Source organism: Muntiacus reevesi, chromosome 22, assembly GCF_963930625.1.
Source record: "Muntiacus reevesi chromosome 22, mMunRee1.1, whole genome shotgun sequence".
NCBI lineage: Eukaryota > Metazoa > Chordata > Mammalia > Artiodactyla > Cervidae > Muntiacus > Muntiacus reevesi.
In genome coordinates this window covers 27,545,007-27,565,812 of record NC_089270.1, presented here as the reverse complement: position 1 = coordinate 27,565,812, position 20,806 = coordinate 27,545,007, and the positions used below count along the sequence as shown (strand labels likewise).

Here is a 20,806-nt window from a genome sequence, read left to right as displayed (position 1 = left end):
AGAAAACATTAGTTGAGATAACTGAGCATTATAGAGGCTAGCCTCTCTTAACTTCCAGACGGGTAAAGTAATCGTTACGGTGACTATAACAATCTGTTCTCAGGATATTATACTACTATAATAGTGTATTATAATATCCTGTAACAATCACTATAACAATCATTACAGTGATTATAACAATGTGTTCATAGTCAATTAAAACCTCAAAGTGGCCAAGAAAAAGCTAATTTTTATTTGATCAGAATATAAAATAGAAAAACTTTTTAAATAAAAAACCTTAACATTAAATATATTTTTCAGAAAATAGAGTACTTTCATACTGACTTTAGAAAAAAATGTTTAAAATAATTTTATTTTCTTCATGCGAGATGAAATATGCAGCTTAACATATTAAGTATAAACAAAAAGAATGTACCTGACTCTAATGAAAAATATTCTAATATACAACTAACTTGTGAACAACATGGGCTTAAACATGGCCCATTTCATGCGAACTCCTTAAAATAAGTAAGTACTGCAACACTACACAAATTGCAGTTGGTTGAAATCCATGGACTTGAAACTGCAGATATGTAGGGCCCAACTCTAAAGTTACACATGGATTTTCAACTGCATGGGGGAGTGGTCAGTGCTCCAGCCCCACTATCACTACATATTTAAAAACTGCATGTTAAACGTTATAGCATTTTTAACCTTTTTAAAAAAGATAAAATATGGCAGAATATATATTCTATAATATTTAATACCAACCAGTTCATTTCCTGCTATGATTACTATTCCTATAATATTACATTCTAGAGGACAGTTAGTGATAGAACAGAGAGTAAAGCAGCCGCTATGGGACTGTCCAAACTATACAATGTTTGGAGTATTTTACTCCCTGCAGGAATAATGGGGATGATGCTGTAGTATGCCTGAAAGAGATGTGAATGGGGGTTAACAGAACATTTGTTGAGATAACTGAGCCCTAGAGGCTAGGCTCTCTCACTTCCAGATCAATGCAATTCCTTGTTTTTAACTAGAAAGAAAACTATTTTAATGATATAACCATATCTAAAATACTCATAATTCTACCAGTTGAGCCAAACTTGGAGAGAAAACCATTACATAATTTAAAACAAAAGCAAAACAAAGCAAAAAACCACAGATTACAAATCAGGAGGAAGAAAAGCAGAAAGGAAAAAGTAGATAATATTTTTCATATGTAAAGGTTATCATACTGAAAGGTTACCTTTTCCAAGTCTAACTCCTCTAATAGAATGCTGGCATTTTTGTTTGCTTCAGCAGCCTGTCTATCTTTGGCTTGTACTATTGATTCCATACAGAGGTGACACTTCTTCAGCATCTCCTAAAACAAAAAAATTAAGATGTTTCTAACCTCAAAATAATTAACATTTAGAGAGATTCCTGAAAACATGAAAATGGTAAATAAGGTACTCGAATGAACATAAGCAATAAAGATCAATAGTAGGGCAAAAAGGGTGCAAATAAAAACATAATTTAAATGGCATATTTTTAAAAATACATAAGCAAAGAGCCTCTACTGTTCTTCAAAATAATATCCATTTGACTGGTTTTAAAATTATTTAGTCCTATAATTTTAAATATGAGAAATCATACTGCAAATAGAGCTGCAATAATCTGGTAGGTGGTTAACAGGCTAAAGGAAAAGGGCAATGTCAACAAAAGAAAACAGGTTTAAAAATTTTTTAAATACTTATTTGGCAAGAACTGATCTCAAATACTTAGTTTCTGTAACTTCTTATGCTAGAATCATTCATAAAAAAATATTTATAGACTTTTCTCTGATTTCATTTTCAGAACACACTTTTTGACAGGAAAGGGATATTTCCATACTAAGATAAAGTCCTATTTTCAATCTCTGTCCCCCCACATAGAGACCAATGATATCTAGGAATACTAATTCTCATGAAAAAAATCTCGAGGCAGGCAAGACAGTGGATTAGCTATGTTAAATCAAAAATTAATGAGAAAAGTTGCTGTCATGTAATAACTGAGAAAACGAAAGACATTTTTACATTTTTCAGAGGCATGTCTTCAGATTTCATTCCAATATTTTGATTTCAGTTAGAATTCTAAAGGGATTTATTTTATGTTCTCTACTTTTGCTGCAAAAAATCCTAGCAAATTCATTCTTAGCCTGACAGTCTGATTTTTATATTATGTTGAACATGTTAAGTTTTCTTGACCATAAGTAAAAGTACTATGCTAATTTTTGTTTAAGAATAAAAAAAATTCACGGACTTGTTCCTCTCAGAAGAGTTATCAGTCTGGATAGATTATATCACTAAAGAATAGTAACAATAATTTGCCTTAGGTTGTTTATTATCAACATTAAAATTAAATTAGCTTAAGTACTATCTAAAAGCTAAAGTAATTCTATCATAGAAAACGTTTTATTACTTCAAAGGTAAGTAAATAATCCGAAGAGTTTCTTAAATAGCATACTTCATTTCCAAATACTACATAAATGAAAATAGTTACATGCCACACAGTATTGCTCAAACTAAAGGCTTATTTTCTTAATGTGGAATATACAAATATATAAAAGCCAAACGGGATCCCAAGTTCATAGAGTGGGGATGAATTTAACCAGTGTATTACCTTATCAGTGATCGTTGCTATGTATCTCATACATTCAGAGTCTGATGGAAACTGATTGACTTCTTTGACTAAGTAGCGCACCACTTTCACATGACCCTAAAAAACAAATATCAATGTCAGACTGAAAACAAACTCTATCAGAATTCAGTAAATCTAGTCTGTCTGAACAATAATTTCATTGACATTAGTGCCACAAAATAAAGAATTAAGTTAGGTATCATTGGCATTTCAAATAAAAAAGTGGAGTAGGAAATGGCAACCCACTTCTGTATTCTTGCCTAGAAAATTCCATGGACAGAGGAGCCGGGCGGGCTACATACAGTCCATGGGGTCGCAAAGGGTCGGCATGACTGAGCAACTGAGCACACAGACAGAAAAAGAGACAGGCTTTGGTTTTAATGAATTAGATAAATCTACACTGTTCATTTTCATTCCAACTCCTGAAAAGATACAGAATAAATTGAGCTAAAATTCTAGTCAGTCAGTGTTAGTCTAAACCATTCTGAATTTTAAAAAAGATAACCAAAAGTCAGTATGAAGAAATACATATGTGTGAAAGAAAAACCTCACCATCCCCCCTGCCCCAGCTAACTCATTAGAACTTAGCATCCTATTTCAATTTTAAACATCAAAAGAGTAGAAATAACAATTTTGTTCTTTTTTTCAAATAAAAACTGAATGGACAGTACTGTACTAGGTAATGCAAAGGAAATAAGACATACTTGGCAAAGGAAATAAGATACACATGCCTAAAGCTTGAATGATGGTTATATTATTTACTGTTGATAAAATTCACTATGTTAAAAATCTTTAGATCCTATTCAAGAGACCCTCTACTTTCTCTAATCTATACTATTACTGACACAACACCTCTAAACAGTCGGATAAACATTATGTTTATAGTCAGTACATTTCTTCTGTTGCCTTTATTTTTTTCCTTCTCATCTACATCTTTTAAAATTACCCATATCTTTTAACCAAACAGACATTTCTCCAAAGAAGACATACAGATGGCTAATAAACACATGAAAAGATGCTCAACATTACTCACTACTTGAGAAATGCAAATCAAAACTACAAAGAGGTATCATCTCACACAGGTCAGAATGGCCACCATCAAAAAAACAAATGCTGGAGAGGGTGTGGAGAAAAAGGAACCCTCTTACACTGTTGGTGGAAATGCAAACTGGTATAGCCACTATGGAGAACAGTGTGGAGATTCCTTAAAAAACTGGAAATAGAACTGCCATATGACCCAGCAATTCCACTGCTGAGCATACACACCGAGGAAACCAGACTTGAAAGAGACATGTGTACCCCAATGTTCACTGCAGCACTGTTTACAATAGCTAAGACATGGAAGCAACATAGATGTCCATTGGCAGATGAAGAATAAGGAAGTTGTGGTAACATACAGAATGGAATATTACTCAGCTATAAAAAAGAATACATTTGAGTCAGTTCTAATGAGGTGGATGAAACTGGAGCCTATTATACACAGTGAAGCAAGCCAGAAAGAGAAACACCAATACAGTATATTAATGCATATAATGGGATTTAGAAAGACAGTAACGACTACCCAATATGCAAAACAGCAAAAGAGACACAGATATAAAGAACAAACTTTTAGACTATGTGGGAGAAAGCGAGGGTAGGATGATTTGAGAGAATAGCACTGAAACATGTATATACCATATGTAAAATAGATGACTAGTCAAGTTCAATGCATGAAGCTGGGCACTCAAAGCCGGTACTCTAAGACGACACAGAAGGATGGGTTGGGGAGGCAGGTGGGAGAGGGATTCAGGATGGGGGGACATGTGCACCCATGTCTGATTCATGTTGATGTATGGCAAAAACCACCATAATACTGTAAAGTAATTATCCTCTAATTAAAATAAATTAATCTTAAAAAACTACCTGTATCTTTTAATGAATACCTTAAATGTCATTTGCACCTTTGCTTGATGCCTCACTAACACTTCTACAGTATTTAAAAATATTTATATGGGACAATTCAGTTACCTAATTTTATGTGTGGATCTCTGATTATTACACTTTGTACAAAATGCAACACTTGGAATCTATACAACTGTACACAGTAGGTAGTAAGAAATTAAGTAACGAAATGAATAGCGAAAGAGTATAAAAGATAAGTGCCCTTCTTAAGGAGCTAAATCTATTTGAAAACGAGGTACATGCATGTTATATGTTAAGGTAATAACAATATATTTGTCAAAATAAATGATAAAGGTAATAGGCAAATTGTAGAATTTCTATAATCTTTAAGAGAGAAGGTATTTCAATGTGAGCTCAAATGGAATGGGAAGACTTTCTGTAGACGGGGAGATTTACACTGCACCCAAGAAGTGGGTAATTTTAGAAAATTAAGGAAGGACATGGGCATTCCTGAGATGAGAACAAAGGTGATATGAGAGACAGTGACAGAAAACAGACCAAGCAAGTAGAAAATCACACGAGGGACTCAGTGGGAGATGAGCTCAAAGGGCACGCGACTGGCCTCTGAGTAACAAAAATTCGATTTCAGAGGATTACAGAGACTGGTGAAACAGGAAGTTTCTTGAAGAGGATACTAACAGAGTGAAATGGTTAGGAAGATAAACTTGATATGCTAGCTTGCTTGAAGAGGGAGCTAGTCACTGAGAATAAGTATGATTAGCGAGGAAAAAAATTCAGAGTCAGTGGGAAGTTAGTCTGGAACACCCAGGGAAGAGATGGTATAAAGAACAAGAGAAATTAAAAAGAAAAAAAAGGAAAAGATGATTTTTTTAAAAACAACTTTTAAATACAACAAAATAATTTGGAATCTGTAAGAGATTTTACCTATGGAACAAGAAAACTCAAAAGTATAATCCCTGGAATAATAAACTGGCTTTCCAAATAACAAATCAGACCTGCATTTAGGAGATCAACCAAATCATTAAATCAAGTAACTTATATACAGTTCTATGCTATGCACTATAGAAAGTTTCAATTTCACAAAATTTATTTCTACTTTTCTGAAGGTTTCAAATATTGGCAGCTGAATTTTCATTTTTCTCCCTAGAAATTAACGTGAATAATTAAAATCAATTTAAGTTAAATTTTTCTCTGTGTGCTAATACAAGAAAACAGTCATCCATAAATAAGTAATTAATTACTCTTAGTTGGATTCATATTTTGCAAAAGAGTAAGACTGCAACTAGATTTTGAAAATTCTACATAGAACAATTTTTAAAAGTTTACTTAGCTTTGACATCCAATACAGATACTATTGATAGCTTTTCTGGGATACCAATTATCTAATTTTCAATGTTACTGTCAGAGTGATTATTTGCTTATTATCTTACTTTTTTTTACCTTTGCTGTTAGCTCCTAAAATGAGACTCTTTAGTGATAACTAAATTATGAACTTCCTAGTCTAAGTGAAAAACATCCAAGTGGATGAGAATGAAAGACTTCTACCTTTCTAAATGCCGCCATAAGAGGAGTTATCTTGCGGTTGTCGGCTGCATCCACATCTGCACCTGCTTGCACCAGTAACTGAACCACATCAAGGTGCCCGCCATTTGCTGCCAGCCACAATGGAGTGTTCCCCTTCTTGTTACGCACATCAATATGAGCTCCCCTAAATGAATGACACAAATATCACTTTCAAATGAAATGACACAAATAATAATAAAAATCAACTATTAACTTGTGAAAATATTCTTTAAAGGAAAAAATTATTTAAAAATACACAGGACTAAAATGTATTTCTCTCAAAACTACATTACAAAGAACTCCATTCATCAAATTAAAAGCCACTAAATCAAAATTAACCGTACAATAACTGCTTTTCTTATTTTAAATTAAAAATAATTCATTCTTTGTGCATAATTCTGATTTCAAATCCTAAGACAATGTAAAAATTTTTTAGAGAAATAAGAAGATACATCCTGTTAATATCATAATATACTAAACAGTATCCTAGAGCACAAACAGTACCCTATGAAGTGATTGTATCTTTCAGATTACTTGTATTCATGTATTTATATTACATGGTTTTGGAAAAGAATGAATCCTAAAATAATATGAAGGTTTAGCACTCAGTGGGCACCATGGTGAATAAGACTCATGGCAAATAACAGTACTTGATAGTAGCTACTACTAAATACTACTGTTAGGACACCATGCCAGAGTCTTTAAGAAGGTTAAAGTAGAAATCCAATTTAGCAGACAAGCAACTCTGAAAGACTGGCAGGCAATCTCTAAGTGACTTAAAATAAAAAACATTCTGGACTCTATCTTATATCTTGAACAGTTCCATATTGCACCTTAAAAGCCCTAATTACCATAAAGAACAAGAAAATCAATGGTGAGGCCTAGATTATTGCCAGGCTTACACGAATTAGGGTGACATCTCTGCAAAACTATGTGGGAGATGGGACTATGGCTGACAACAGCTTGTTATAGTACCTCAAAAGTGCATACCCAGACAAGAAAGGAAGTAAAGTATTTCTAGGTTGCACTGAAAAAATCAATGCAGCATAGCTCTGGATGCGTGGAAAATAACATAGGTAGGTTTAAAACATTAAAAAAAAATACAGTTAATAGAAGTAATCACATCTGATTTTTAAATAATACAATTTGCACAGAGAATAGTAATCACTAGTAACCCCATATCACATGTGGAGTATGGTCACATCATACCTGCCAATGAGAAGCTCACAGAATTTATAATGCCCTTTATCTGCTGCGATGGTTAAAGCTGTATCTCTCGAGGAGGGCACTGGAGGGGCGTTAACATCAGCACCTTTATCCAAAAGAACTCGGCCCACCTCTGCATAACCACCAGAGGCAGCTTCCATTAGTGGTGTGAGGCCAGTCTAGGTTTCGTGAAAAATAAAAAACAACACATAAGAGACTACAAAGTACCAAAAAGTTAAACAATAATAATTTGGGGGAACAATATGATATAGCTGTTACAAAAATTCACATCTAAATTTCAACACTGACACTGCTAACCTCTCTCAGTTACAGTGACATCTACTGAGAGCAGATGATTCTGCCTAATATCAATTTGTGGGGGGAAAAAACGATGAAAGTACTTGGCATATGAAAGTGAAAGTGTCAGTCACTTAGTCATGTCCAACTCTTTGTGACCCTATGGACTGTAACCTGCCGGGCTCCTCTGTCCATGGGATTCTCCAGGCAAGAATACTGGAAGGGGCTGCCATTTCCTTCTCAGAGGATCCTCACGACCCAGGAACTGAACCTGGTCTCCTGCACTGCAGGTAGATTCTTTAACACTGAGCCACCGGGGAAGCTCTGTTCCCTCTCTTCTCTTTCCTGATAGTATATAGTTTTTAGCTGACAATCCTAATGTCATTATTACCTACAAAAATCTATTGCTGGGACTTCCCTGGTGGCCCAGTGCTTAAGAATCCACCTTCTAATGCAGGGGATGTGGGTTCGCTCCTTGATCAGGGAACTAAGATTCCATATGCTTCAGGACAACTAAGTCCATGGGCCACAACTAGAGAGAAGCCCACATGTGCAATGAAGATCCCTGAATGCCCACAAAAAGTATTCCACGTGCCACAGATGCACCTTTCACAGCCATAAACAAATAAATTAAAAAAAAGAAAGCACTGTCTCTCTCGAAGATTAAAAAAAAATTTGCTAAGGTATTTTAATGAGGTGATGCTTAACCAAGTCATACAGAATGGTTTTTGTTTAAATATATAAATATATATGTAAGAGACGACTATTACTATAAAGTACTAGAATTATATAAAGCATATTGCTAGTATATACCTTAAATGTCAAAGAAATAAACCCACAGGCTAATCTCAGACCTCTTCTTACCTTAGCTCTGTGTTCCACATTTGCTTTTCTATCAAGCAGAAGACTAACCACTTCGGTTCTTCCTTGGAAGCAGGCTAAGGTAAGGGCAGTGTTCCGATTGGTTTCTATTTGAGCATTAATGTCAGAGCCCATGTCTAACAGGAGCTTAACGGCAGCTGTGTGCCCATTCATAGCTGCTAACATCAGAGGAGAAATGCCCAATTTGCTACCAGTTCTGGGGGTGGAAGTATGGGAAGAACAGAAGGAAAAATACACATTTTTAAATGTCCTGGAAAAATTGAATGATAATACAGAATTCTATCTCATTTTTGAAGATTAAGATTCTTTATTCTGTAGACTTATTTAAGAACACACTTCAAATCCTTTACTACCCAGAACCAGAATACTTTCTGTACAGTGACTTGGACTAAAAACAAATTAACTCATTATTAAAGTGAAGTTACTCAATTCCGTAAGAAAGGGAGAAATTGATAATTTTTTCAAGTTGTATGTCAATAATTTTAAACACTTAAATCTGAATTCTAAATTTGTAATGTAGGCATTTCCTAAATATGGCATTAAAGAAGTGTTGTTCTACAAGTATCTTTAATATAACACTCTTAAGGGACTTGGAGAGAGAGACTAAAACTTACCTAGAATTAATCTCAGCTCCTGCATTTAGTAATATTTTGATAATGTTCACATAGCCACCAGAAGCAGCCAGGCTTAGAGGTGTGTAATCAGAAACATTCCTGTGCTCTTTATTTGCCCCTCGAGCTAACAGCAGCTCCACCACCTGGAAAAAGAAAAGGGAAAAAATCATTTTCTTCTTATGGTGAGACAATTTGCAAGGTGTATATTTATGATTTCTCTTTTTTTCTGGTATATTGTCTATAATAAAAGAAAGGGAAAGTCCTTTCATCCTTTGCACAAAATCAGTCTCAAATGAAAAGCAAAAGGTCTGAGAAGTCAACAAAGGGATAAGTAAAACCCATTTTGCAATCTGTTGAAACGACAGTATTTTCATTGAAAGATCTATACTTCATGTGTTCTATAGAAGATTTTTTCATTTGTACATGTAAATGTCCTTAAAAACTAAATGTAAAAAAATTTTTGGAATAAAGCTAATACTTATTTTTCCCCAACATTTTACTACAAAAATATTTTCAAGCACATGGAAAAATTGAAAAAAATTACATATATTCATCACCTCTAGATTCTACTATTAATATTCTACTATGCTTACTTTCCTATCACAGTTACTTGTCTGTCCATCATTGATGCATTTTGTTTCTAAGTAAGGTGTAGACACCTGCAATTTCCCTTAAATACATCAGCAAGAATACAATTAACTAACCTCTTTTCTCAGGTTTTTTTTTTTTTTAGGTAACTTTAAATAAACGCACAAAACTTAAACTGTATATTCACCAGGTATTGACAAATGGATAAAACTCATTTAAATCTGCTGTTTTTTCCACTTTATTTATTTTTTTAATTGAAGGATAATTGCTTTACAGAATTTTGTGGTTTTCTGTCAAACATCAACAAGGATCAGCCATAGGTATATCCATGTCCCTCCCCTCCTGAATCTCCCTCCCATTTGTTATTTATTCATGTTCCTTCCCAGTCAATTCTACCCACAGGCTAGTTTCATTTACCATAGATCTTCATATAAATGAATCACACAGTGTTTGAGAGTAATTTGTACGTATTGTGCAGCATTCCATTAAGTGAATACACTAGTTTATCTATTGTATTGATGAACATCACTACTGATTCTAGTTTTGGCAATTCGGCAAAATTTAGTACTGTCGATCTTTAATTCAGCCATTCTAGTAGATGTGATATCTCACTGAGTCTTAATTTACAGTCCCTGATAGTTGAGAATATTAGCATTTACTTAAGTGTCATTCAGGGGTCTTTTGAAAGGCTATTATACCATTTTTTTGTCTTTTTGATTTTTAAGTTCACATTATTAACCACTTTCTTTTTAAATTTTATTTTTTATTGAAGCATGGTTGATTACCGGGTGTTAGTTTCAGGTGCACAGGAAAGTAATTCAGTTATGTGTACACATATACACTAGATACACATGTATTCAGTTATACACATATACAATTCTTTCTTTTTCAAATTCTTTTCCCTTATGGGTTATTCTAAAATTTTGAGTATAGTCCCTTGTGCTATATAGTAGATCCCTGTTGGTCATCTATTCCATGCATAGTAGTGAGGATATGTTAATTCCTAACTTGTGTTTTATTCATCAGCTACTCCCTTTCCCTATGGTGTGTGCATGTGTGTGTTGTGTGCATGCACGCTCAGTCTCTCAGCCCGTGTGTGTGTGTGCGTGTGTGTGTGTGTGCACGCATATGTGTGTGTGTGTGTGTGTGTGCGTGCGCGCGTGTGCGCACACGCGCTCAGTCTCTCAGCCCTTAGGGCTGCAAAGTCATATAAGACTGAGTGGCTGAGCACACACACACACACAGATCAAGTACTTCCAATGAAGTTTAAATTGAGATATACAGATCTGCTGGGAAGCTCTTCAAATCACATAGTGATTGAAAATTTCAGTTAAGTCACAATTTTATTCATTCTATTTCAAAAGCAGAACATTTACAATTCTGACTGGTAGAATCACCTCTACTGAGTAATACATAAGATAATGAGAATGGTGAAATAAAAAGAAAAAGAGAATGACCTAGAGTGCTTCCTAAATGTAAGATTCAACAATTCCCTGTTGAAAAGTTATCAATCCAAAGAGACAGCACACCTGGTGAATACAACTGGATTTAAAAAATGGATTTAAAATGAGGTTATCCAACTGATTATTAAATGCCCAAAGAAGGCACACAAGTGAGTATAAGTTCTTCAGTCCACACCTAAGTACACTAGCTGTTCTAGCTAAAAAAAGCTAAAAGATTATATAATATTACCCAAGAACCTTCAGGGTTAAGAAGGGTTGGGGAACAATTAAAAGATAAAATTACTCAAAACAATGAAAAATTGAACACTCTTAATTCCCTACTAATCTTGTATGTAGACAGCAACAGAGGCTGAGCTTAAGTACTTTTCATACTAAGTACTCTGGGAGAGGAAAAGATGAATGAATATAGGCCCTGTTTATGGGAAGCTTGCTGACTTGATTTGGGATGTCTTAATCATTCCATTAGTCTGAATGCAGTACAGAGAGATTTCCATGGCAGTTAGTACTTTTAGGTGAGTAGGATAATATACAATGTATGCTTTTTTGGCAAGACAGCTTATGCTAACATTAATTCTTATCCTTAAAAAAAAAAAAAAATTCTTATTCTTTCACAAAAAGCTAATAGTTTCATTACGGTGATAAATCTTAATGTTTGCCCACTGTTCCTACAAAATCATATAAATTAAACCATATATTTGTTAAATGGAAGAAGGAAAAGAAATTATACTTGGGAACAACAATACCTCCTGTCTTCCCCCAGAACAAGCCAAAGATAGAGGTGTATCCTTGGTTCTTTCTGACTGGGCTTCAATGTCTGCACCGTTGTCCAGCAATATTTCAACAACGCCAACATGACCAGCTGTAGCAGCCAATATGAGTGGAGTAAAACCTGAAGTAAAATAAAGATCTTAGCTAAGCAAAGAAACAGTGCTATTTTCTATTCTATCTAAGCATCAATATAGGACTACAAATAGTAGATACAAATTCAGAAGAAAGTTAATGAACTTTTCTTGTCTACCTTTCTTGTCTCGGTGCTCAATACTAGCTCCTCTTTCTAGCAGAGTTTGTACCAGTTCCTCGTGACCACCAGCACAGGCAAGCGTTAGCGCTGTGTCATGATTACTCTCAGTCTGTAAAAAATTAATTATTGATTAGTTCATTAGACAGTTAAAAATGTTAACATCAATTGCATAATATGTACATATACCAAATACACACCCACACATATACCACTCGACCATATCAAATAACTGGATAGTATATCTTTTTCTCCCTATTAGCAGGTAATTTGTGATTTTTTTTAAAAATAAAGACTAATATTTGAACTTTATGGGCAATTCTTAAAGCAGGCAAGAAAAAAGGTATGATTTTCTAACCATATGCTATTTTCAGCTACATGTTTTAAGAATTACTACTGTGGATTCACTTTCTCTTCTACACATAAATGGAGTAGCACAGGCAAGATTTATTTTCCCATTCCAAACAAAAAAGGAAGGTTATTGAAATGATAGGCAATACATGACACTGATCACTGCAGACAGAAATGATTAACTTATTGTATTGCCTGGAGAGTTTCCAGGCTAAAGTGAAGGAAAAGGATACCCAAAAAGAGTCTGGCAGTCTCTCTGGAATTGAAAAAGAGTTTGGAGAAGTGAAGGTGGATAGAACTCATGGGGCAGACTACGGGGGAGGAAGATGCTGCATTCAGACGGTTCTCCAGAGATCCACAGGGGGCTCCTCTAGAGTCTTCAGCTGAGCTCTGATCAGCACGTGTGCAAAACGAAAATTACTGGCGGTCAGGGAAAGACCACGAGAAGGGTGAACACCACCCAAAGGTTAAACAGGACTGGGAATGGTTTGATTCCCACAGCAGAGCAGAAAGACCCTCAAAACACACAGAATATCAAGAAGAATCCTCAGCCACTGGGCCAAATTAGCCACTCTGGACTCAACTAAGAAAGCTGAAAAACAAGTCCTGAAATGAAAACACTATTTTCAAGTAACTGCATTCAAGGAACAAAGCCCATAAAAAGTCAAAGGCACAAAGAATATACATTAAGATACAGAGTACTTTGAAACACAAAGACCTGTAATTGAGACATGATGACACTTTGTTAATATACAGTTTACTTCTGACTTCTACCAATGATAGGGACAAATATTGGATTTACCAGTGGTCACACTCTATCATGGCTTAAATACTTATTTAGTGAGTTAAGTCCTTATGTTTTTATTACTCTAAGCCGGCGCTATACAAAAAAAATGTATATACTATACATTTGTATATGCTATACAAAAAAACACTATGTGGCTATTAGTACTTGAAATATAGCTAGAATGACTGAAGAACTGAATTTTAAATTTTATTTAATTTTAACTTAAAAAACTGATAATTTGGTTATTAGAAAGCTTTTCTGTAAGTCTGGGGCAAATTAAATAATGATACCTACTTTTTCAGTCACTTAATCAAGTCTAAATGCAAATCAAGTATTTCCAATGAAGTTACACTGAGATCTATATTTAAAAATAGAGTGGCAAGCCATCTGGATTTGCCCAGTATGGAGGAGGTTTCTGGGATAAGAGGCTTTTGGTGCTAAAGTCAGGAAAGTTTATGACTTATGATTTGATCACTCTAACCTGTAAGTATAACATGCACACTAAATTTTGAAGACTTCAGTATGAAGTAACAATGTAAAATAGCTCAGTAACTTTTTAGTATTGATTATATGTTTAAACAATATTATGGATATATTATGTGAAATATAGCCTTAAAATTAATTCCTATTTCTTTTTGCTTTTTTTAAATGTGGCTACCAGAAAATGTGCAATTATGTATCTATCACCCTCATGGGACTATCTATTCCTGGAAGGTAATGAATATGTCTTACTTATGCTTGTATTCTCTACCTTAGTGATGTCTTGACTAGGAAACAGTAGATGAGAATTAAGTTGAACAAATGACAGTAGCTATAATGGTAATAGAATCAAAGATTATCGCTAATTAAAATAAGACTACATATATGATATATATATATTATGTCATAAATAAATGCAAAAAGGACTGGCATAATCTCCCACAAGTTCAGTAACTCTAAAAACCAAGCTCCATTATAAAAAAACTGAGTAACAAGACACAAAAGGAAAAAATAGAATCAAGAAATAAGAAAAAGCCCACTAGTCAGGGATGAAGAGGGAGACTGCAAAAGTTGCTCTGCAGAAGCAGCTGGCAGAGAGCAGAGCTCCTGACTGCAGAGATCAGGGATGGACTGGCCCCAAGGGAGGGATGCACCAATTACGACAATGGAGGAGGACATGAATACTTAAATGAGTGACAGCTCTAACCGTGTTATAGTATTTGATCTTCATTTCAGGTTTATAAGGAAGGAATTATTATGTCTGACTTTAGAGAAATGGAGACAAGTGTCAGAGAAATAACCTAATGGTCACACATGCTAATGAGTGATAAAGATTGGTGTAAAAAACCAAGAGGATCTTGGGTAACAAAATGCTGCTTACCCTACAACATCCCAGCGCAGCCCTAAGGCACAGTCAACTGAGGGAAGCATATTAAGTCTATCTGTATTATGCACTCTCTACGTTAGTGTGCAGACTATTAGTAGACGAGTCATCTTTATGATGAAGAGTCAACTTTACCAAGTTTGTAAGTTTTCTAAAAGTTTTCTGGGAGTTAAAGAGTAATTTAGGAAACCGGTGTCACTCTTAATAGAGAATGAAGAGACAAAGTTTCAAAAAGGTAAGCATGAAAAATTTTAGAGAAATCAGTAAAACTGGGGTTTTTTCCACATTATAAAATATCAATTCAGTTGACATTTATTAGGCACCTTTTACAGTCAAAGTACTCTGCAAGGAACTCCAGGGCTGACAAAGGTAAAAGAGTCTTTGCTTACTAGAAGTTTACAGGTACTGTACAAAGGAAATTTAGGTTCAAACTAAGAGAGAAATATGAATAATTTATGAGTTGGAGGAAAAAATATTTAAAGCTGAGGAGGGTGGTTGGTTAGTCAAATTCTTTGGGGAACTTAAAAGTAGGTAACTTCACTATATTTCTGCATTAAGGGTAAATTAAAGCAGTTAGTACTTTACAACAATCTATTATAGAACAACAAGGAACAAACTTAAAGATCCTGAAATGAGACATTCATCCCCTCAAAAACATACCTATGCATTCCCAAAATAGTAAGAAATATCCTGATTTGCAATACATCAAGAAACAATTTAACTAAAGTAAGAATGTGGGTTAAAATTAACTACGGACAATATATCAAAAAAGCGTTTTTGAAATTTTTAATCTAGGAAATGAAATACAGGCGATGATTTTCTAGAAGGTAAAGTAACACTGAATTTACATTATACTGGGTACTAAGTCACATTCTTGGTCATATATCGAAGAGAAATCTGGAAAGAAGAGCTTTGTTAAGAGCTTTCCAGGTTTATATTCTAAAGAAAATTTTTATTTAGCTCACAATATCATGAAATATACCACTGTATATCATAGTATGTTGTTATGATGATTCAGGCTTACCAGGAATGATCACTCAATTTTATAAGAGGGAAAAAAAAAAAACCAAGGAAGAATCATAAGACAAATGCAATATTAAAGGAAAAGGCAACTTTTAATGAATTGGCATGTAATTGAAAAAATATATCTGAACTATAAAAAAAAGAAATTTATTAAATTACTTTGAAAATTTAAAGAGATGAACACTTATAGACCTCCACAATCCCAAACATCTCATTCTCTAACCAAGTCAGGGGTCATATATAAGATTAAAAAGGAGAGCACTTTAGGGCATTCAATAAATGAGACAAGTCAGTAAGATAGTAACAATCCACTTAAAACACTTCATATAAACAAGTAGAATAGGTGCATTTTAATGCACAATGCTTTAATGGCAGAGGATTACATATTACTATCAATTCATTTTATTCTGGTCTCCTTAATTTCTCATTAAATCATGATGAAACTATTTTCCATGTTGCAAAGACAGAAAAAGAGAGGTACCAAATGATGTTTATACCACTAAAGGTAAAACACAGTGTTACAGTTTCAGTGTTGATATGTATTTACCTTCTTTAAAAGATAATAGATATATGCCAATTATTAAAAACAGGAGAAAAGTCAAAATTACATTAGAAAGTTTTTACTTTTCCCATTTTTGATATGTACTGCAGTAAGTTACTCCATGTTTAAGGAAAGCCTTTAGAAATTTGAGTAAAAAGTGTCAAGTAGTTTAGAACTGGAACACAAGTTCAGTTCATGCCAGAACACAGGTTTTAGAACTCATGAACAGAACAACTAATTCTTTCTCACTTTTAGTGTCTAGTAGAATTAATTAAAATTTAATACAATAATATATAAAAAATATTTAATTAATTCAGGGCATTCAACTCTGTCAACCGTATTTACTGTTTCATATAAAACCATAGTTCTTAAAAATCTCTATATGATTCCTATCTACATGTTTCTATATCTAGAGTATCCAGGTATAAGTTTTACTATATCACTTAAGCAAAATTAAAAGAGCGAGCAGAGCTATGTTATCAGAATATATAGTAAAACAGTCCCAAATAATCACTTCAAACCATCACTTATTGTTGTTTGCTAAAATAAATTCTGGTACCAGCACAGTGTGTGGTATTAGTAATCTTAAAAGTCTGGAAAATATCCAAACAATTCAATAAAACCGTTACATGAGAGGCAAAGAACCTGTGGCACAGACACCAAGGGTGATTTCTAGTTACAGAACATAAGATTTGAGGAATCTTATAAAGAATATAAACTTGCTATCTTTAGCACTCTTTAAGGGCCAGAAATTAAACAGAACAACTAAGCCTGTGTGCCTATAGACAAAGCTCTGCAACAAGGGAAGCAACCACAATGAGAAGCCCACACACTGCAAGTAAGAGTTGACCCCAATCACTCCAACTAGAGAAAGGCTGAGTACAGCAATGAAGACCAAGCATAACAAAAAATAAATAAATGAATAAATAAAATCAAATACTAGTTCCCAACTATAATGGTCAACTAAACAACCATTTTCCAAGAATCATTATTATTTCGAAAGGAGGTGTGTGTGTGTGTGTTAGTCACTCAGTCATGTACAACTCTTTGTGACAGGCTCCTCTGTCCATGGAATTCTCCAGGCAAGAATACTGGAGTAGACTGTGATTCCTTTCTCCAGGGCATCTTACCGACCCATGGATGGAACCCGGGTTTCCTACATTGCAGGCAGAATCTTTAATGTCTGAGCCACCAGGGAAGCCCAAAAAAGAGATGTTCTGAAGCATTAAAAATTAAACTTCTTCTGTTCTTCCTTGAAATATGTGATAAATATTGGTACGACCAAGGAAATATGCTAAAACAATGCAAAGATACACATGACACCTTGCTACCTAGGCAGATTCATTTTTCAGATTCTAAACCCAGAGTGTTCGTTCGTTTGAAAGCTGGTGGCACTAAAAATTGGCTTTTAGGCAAGACCTCTCTCCTCACCTGTAAAATGGGAATAGTAACAGTACCTACTTCATGGTACTATTATAAAGATTAAGTTAAAGTATCTGTAAAGTGTTAAGAACAAAAAGTTTAAGTTTTGTTAAATAAACACATGAAGGATTCAATTATTAGAGAACTTTTAATCTTTCATAACAGAAGAATCTTGGTACTAACTTTTTCATCATATCACCTGTCTATAATAGCACAGTACTGTCACACATAAATCAAAATATGCATTATGTAAAATCTCATGGCATTTGTATTCGAGAATCTAGTAAAAACCTTAGATGGATTAAGCACCAAAGAATCTTATATATACCACTTTAAGTAACCTCTTGGTATCATAAAAACCAGTAAATTTTAAAAAGCAACACTGAAAGTTAAAGAAAAAGTGATAAGCAATTATTTTTGAACATTAATTCTGTACTATGTATTCCAAAACATGTAATACAAGAAATTTCTAATTCCTAACTATGCAATTATGGTAAACTTCAAGAAAAATATTATAACTCAAATTAGTCTAACCCATCTGAATAACCTTATATAAAGAAGCAGATTTTTAAGGAGCCATAGTCAAGTTTTTTAAAATAAAAATGTGCACTACATTTAAGATGTATATTGTATTTTAAATTTTATATCTTAAAAGTATTTTTATGCAGTTTCTGCTGGCTAAGTGGTAAAGTTAGATAAAATTTCATTATCATTTCATTATAATAATCTCAAATTCAATAAATTCATGATTATACTTAATGGAACCTTTTCTGGGGCTGTTTTATTTTAAAGCATTAAAAAAGAAATCCTTTTATATTTTGGTGAAGTTTTATTTTTACTTATGGACTAATTTTTGATCCCATAAAAACTAGAAAAAATACATCTGGCTAAAACATTAACAGATTCAGAGCAAAGCAGATTGGAGAAAATAATGCAAATTCAATAAAATGTTCAATCCAATTCTATAATGCAGTCCTTATGAAAAGTAAACCATTGTGGTTCAAATGAATGTCTTTTTCTTTTTTTAATGAAAAATGAGGCTTATAATATGGTACCTGGAAGGGTACCTTTGAGGTTAAACAAACCTAAGTTTGACTACCAGCCCCACCACTTCTTAGTTAAATGAAGTGACTGTAAGCCAAATTCTTAATGTCTCTCTTAGCCTCGATTTTTTCATCTGGAAAATGGGGTTTTAGGAGTAGCTACTCATATGTATAGTCTGAAGATTAAATAAGGTTATTCCTTAAAAATAGCCCCTGACAATTTTAAGTACTCAAAACAAACAAAAAAAAGTTAGCTCCTATAGTAAGAAAAGCAAGAACAAATCAAATTCCTTTTCCACAGTATTACCAAGAAACATTTTAATGAAAAGGAGGCTTTATTTTCAATAGCTTTTAGTACAGCCCCTTAATGGCGCAATGATATGCACACAAACTTTCTCTCTCCCTGTCTCCTTCCCTAAAACTGATATTTATAAAGAACTGATCACTTATAAAACAAGTTTTATAATGTACACCACCACTCTCATACTAGTCTCTCTATCAGGTAATAATCAAAACACAAAACCAAATAAACTGCAAACATTTCTCAGTCCTGAAGAAAGCCACATACCCTTACCTCCTTCAGCAGTCTTGTAAGCTAGGCCTCTTGGCATTACTTCAGAAAGAAACACAAGCTATCCTTTCTTCCCAACCTCACTTTGCTCTGAGGTTTCATGGTAAGCGAATGTTTTAAAATAACTTTTTTTAAAAAAAAAAACAACTTAACAGGTGTTATACACACAGACACACAGACTTACTACATGTTTCTGTCAACAGGATCAGAATTTTCAAAGACAATATAAATGCAACTGAGTATATATATGATATTTAATGGAATCCAATATGAACTTTAAAATACAGCTTCTAATTAAAGTTTAGATAAAATACACATATCTTAAGTTCTGTCTCTTGACATCCTCTTCTAACGTTTTAAGAAAAAAAGATTACTTGATGATTGTGGAAACCAAATCTTCACAGTAATTATCAGTAATAATCTGTGCTTGGAATTTTATTGCTTTAAATGTGGATTTTTTAATTAATACTTGTGGCTCAAGTTTTTGCCCAGAGACAAAGCAGTCTAGGATGATTCAAATCACTGATGAAAGTTTCACAATGATATCATGCAGTTAGAGCTGTCACTCCTGGGTGTGGACTTACCTGCGCGTCAATGTCAATGGCAGGGTAGATAGGAAGCATGGCTGAAGGAGAGATGATAGGGCTCGGAGTTGGAGTCTGAGGTTGGGAAATGGAAGCAGCGATACTGTGGGTAGGAGTGTTTGACATTGCAGATGCTCTTCCACTGACTGCTGTTGGACAAAATAACTGCACTTAATAAGGATGAAACACTGTTAGGTAACAGCAAGAAATAACTATTAGAAAATAGTTAAAGATATTTAAAAACAAATTATCTACAGAGAAACTGCCATAGCACTAATAGCTCATTTTCCTGGTTATTTCTGACATTGGACACAGAGCAAAATTTAAATATATATTGAAAGTAACCCATTTGCTAAACAATAATCCATGTGGAAAACAAATTCCCCTCTTATGGTATGTAATCATAAAACTTTAGTTCAAAATAACCCTGAAAACAAAAATATTTTTATGAATTAAAATTAATATGTATGCAAATGGTTATCCATATGTCTTCTTAATCAGAAAAGGAATAAAAGTTAAAATAGTCAAGTTCAGAAGGAGAAAATGTGACTTTTACCTGCCAATTTCACACCTCACAGTCTAGAACTAATGACAGTAATATCACTGGGGATACTCACTATGGACTGTTTAAAGTACTTCCTATTCTTTTATTAGCTGTAGACAGGGGGTGGCCCTCAATATGACAGTATGTATATATATAAATTTGATCCTCACACAGAAACAGTTTCTCACATACAGAAATTATTTTGAAGGAGGTAAAATGCTGACCAATCAATCAAGCAATCACACTGGACTTAGAAGGATGAAATTAAAAGATTAGGGTAGAAATAAATGCATGCATGCAACCATCCTTGAAATGTAGATTATTGTTAGTTCTTATAAGTGTAATTTTGCCATGATATTATTTTCACCAAAATAAGTAAATTAAGAAGGGGCTAATTAGGT

General features: G+C 33.8%; 1 protein-coding gene across 6 annotated transcripts in view; it reads right to left on the bottom strand.

The window, feature by feature from the left end:
* Nucleotides 1–20,806, bottom strand: part of ANKRD17 (ankyrin repeat domain 17) — a 161,511-nt gene that overhangs the window by 35,943 nt on the left and 104,762 nt on the right. For 5 of the 6 annotated variants that reach the window (XM_065914413.1, XM_065914417.1, XM_065914418.1 and 2 more), the window contains 9 exons: nt 19,862–20,010; nt 12,177–12,288; nt 11,902–12,047; nt 9,108–9,250; nt 8,476–8,689; nt 7,318–7,493; nt 6,091–6,253; nt 2,626–2,721; nt 1,232–1,348 (listed from right to left, as the gene is read on the bottom strand). In XM_065914413.1, the coding sequence (XP_065770485.1) occupies nt 1,232–1,348; nt 2,626–2,721; nt 6,091–6,253; nt 7,318–7,493; nt 8,476–8,689; nt 9,108–9,250; nt 11,902–12,047; nt 12,177–12,288; nt 19,862–20,010 (1,316 nt within the window). The remainder of the gene's footprint in view (nt 1–1,231; nt 1,349–2,625; nt 2,722–6,090; nt 6,254–7,317; nt 7,494–8,475; nt 8,690–9,107; nt 9,251–11,901; nt 12,048–12,176; nt 12,289–19,861; nt 20,011–20,806) is intronic. The other variant, XM_065914414.1, reaches the window with a different exon arrangement.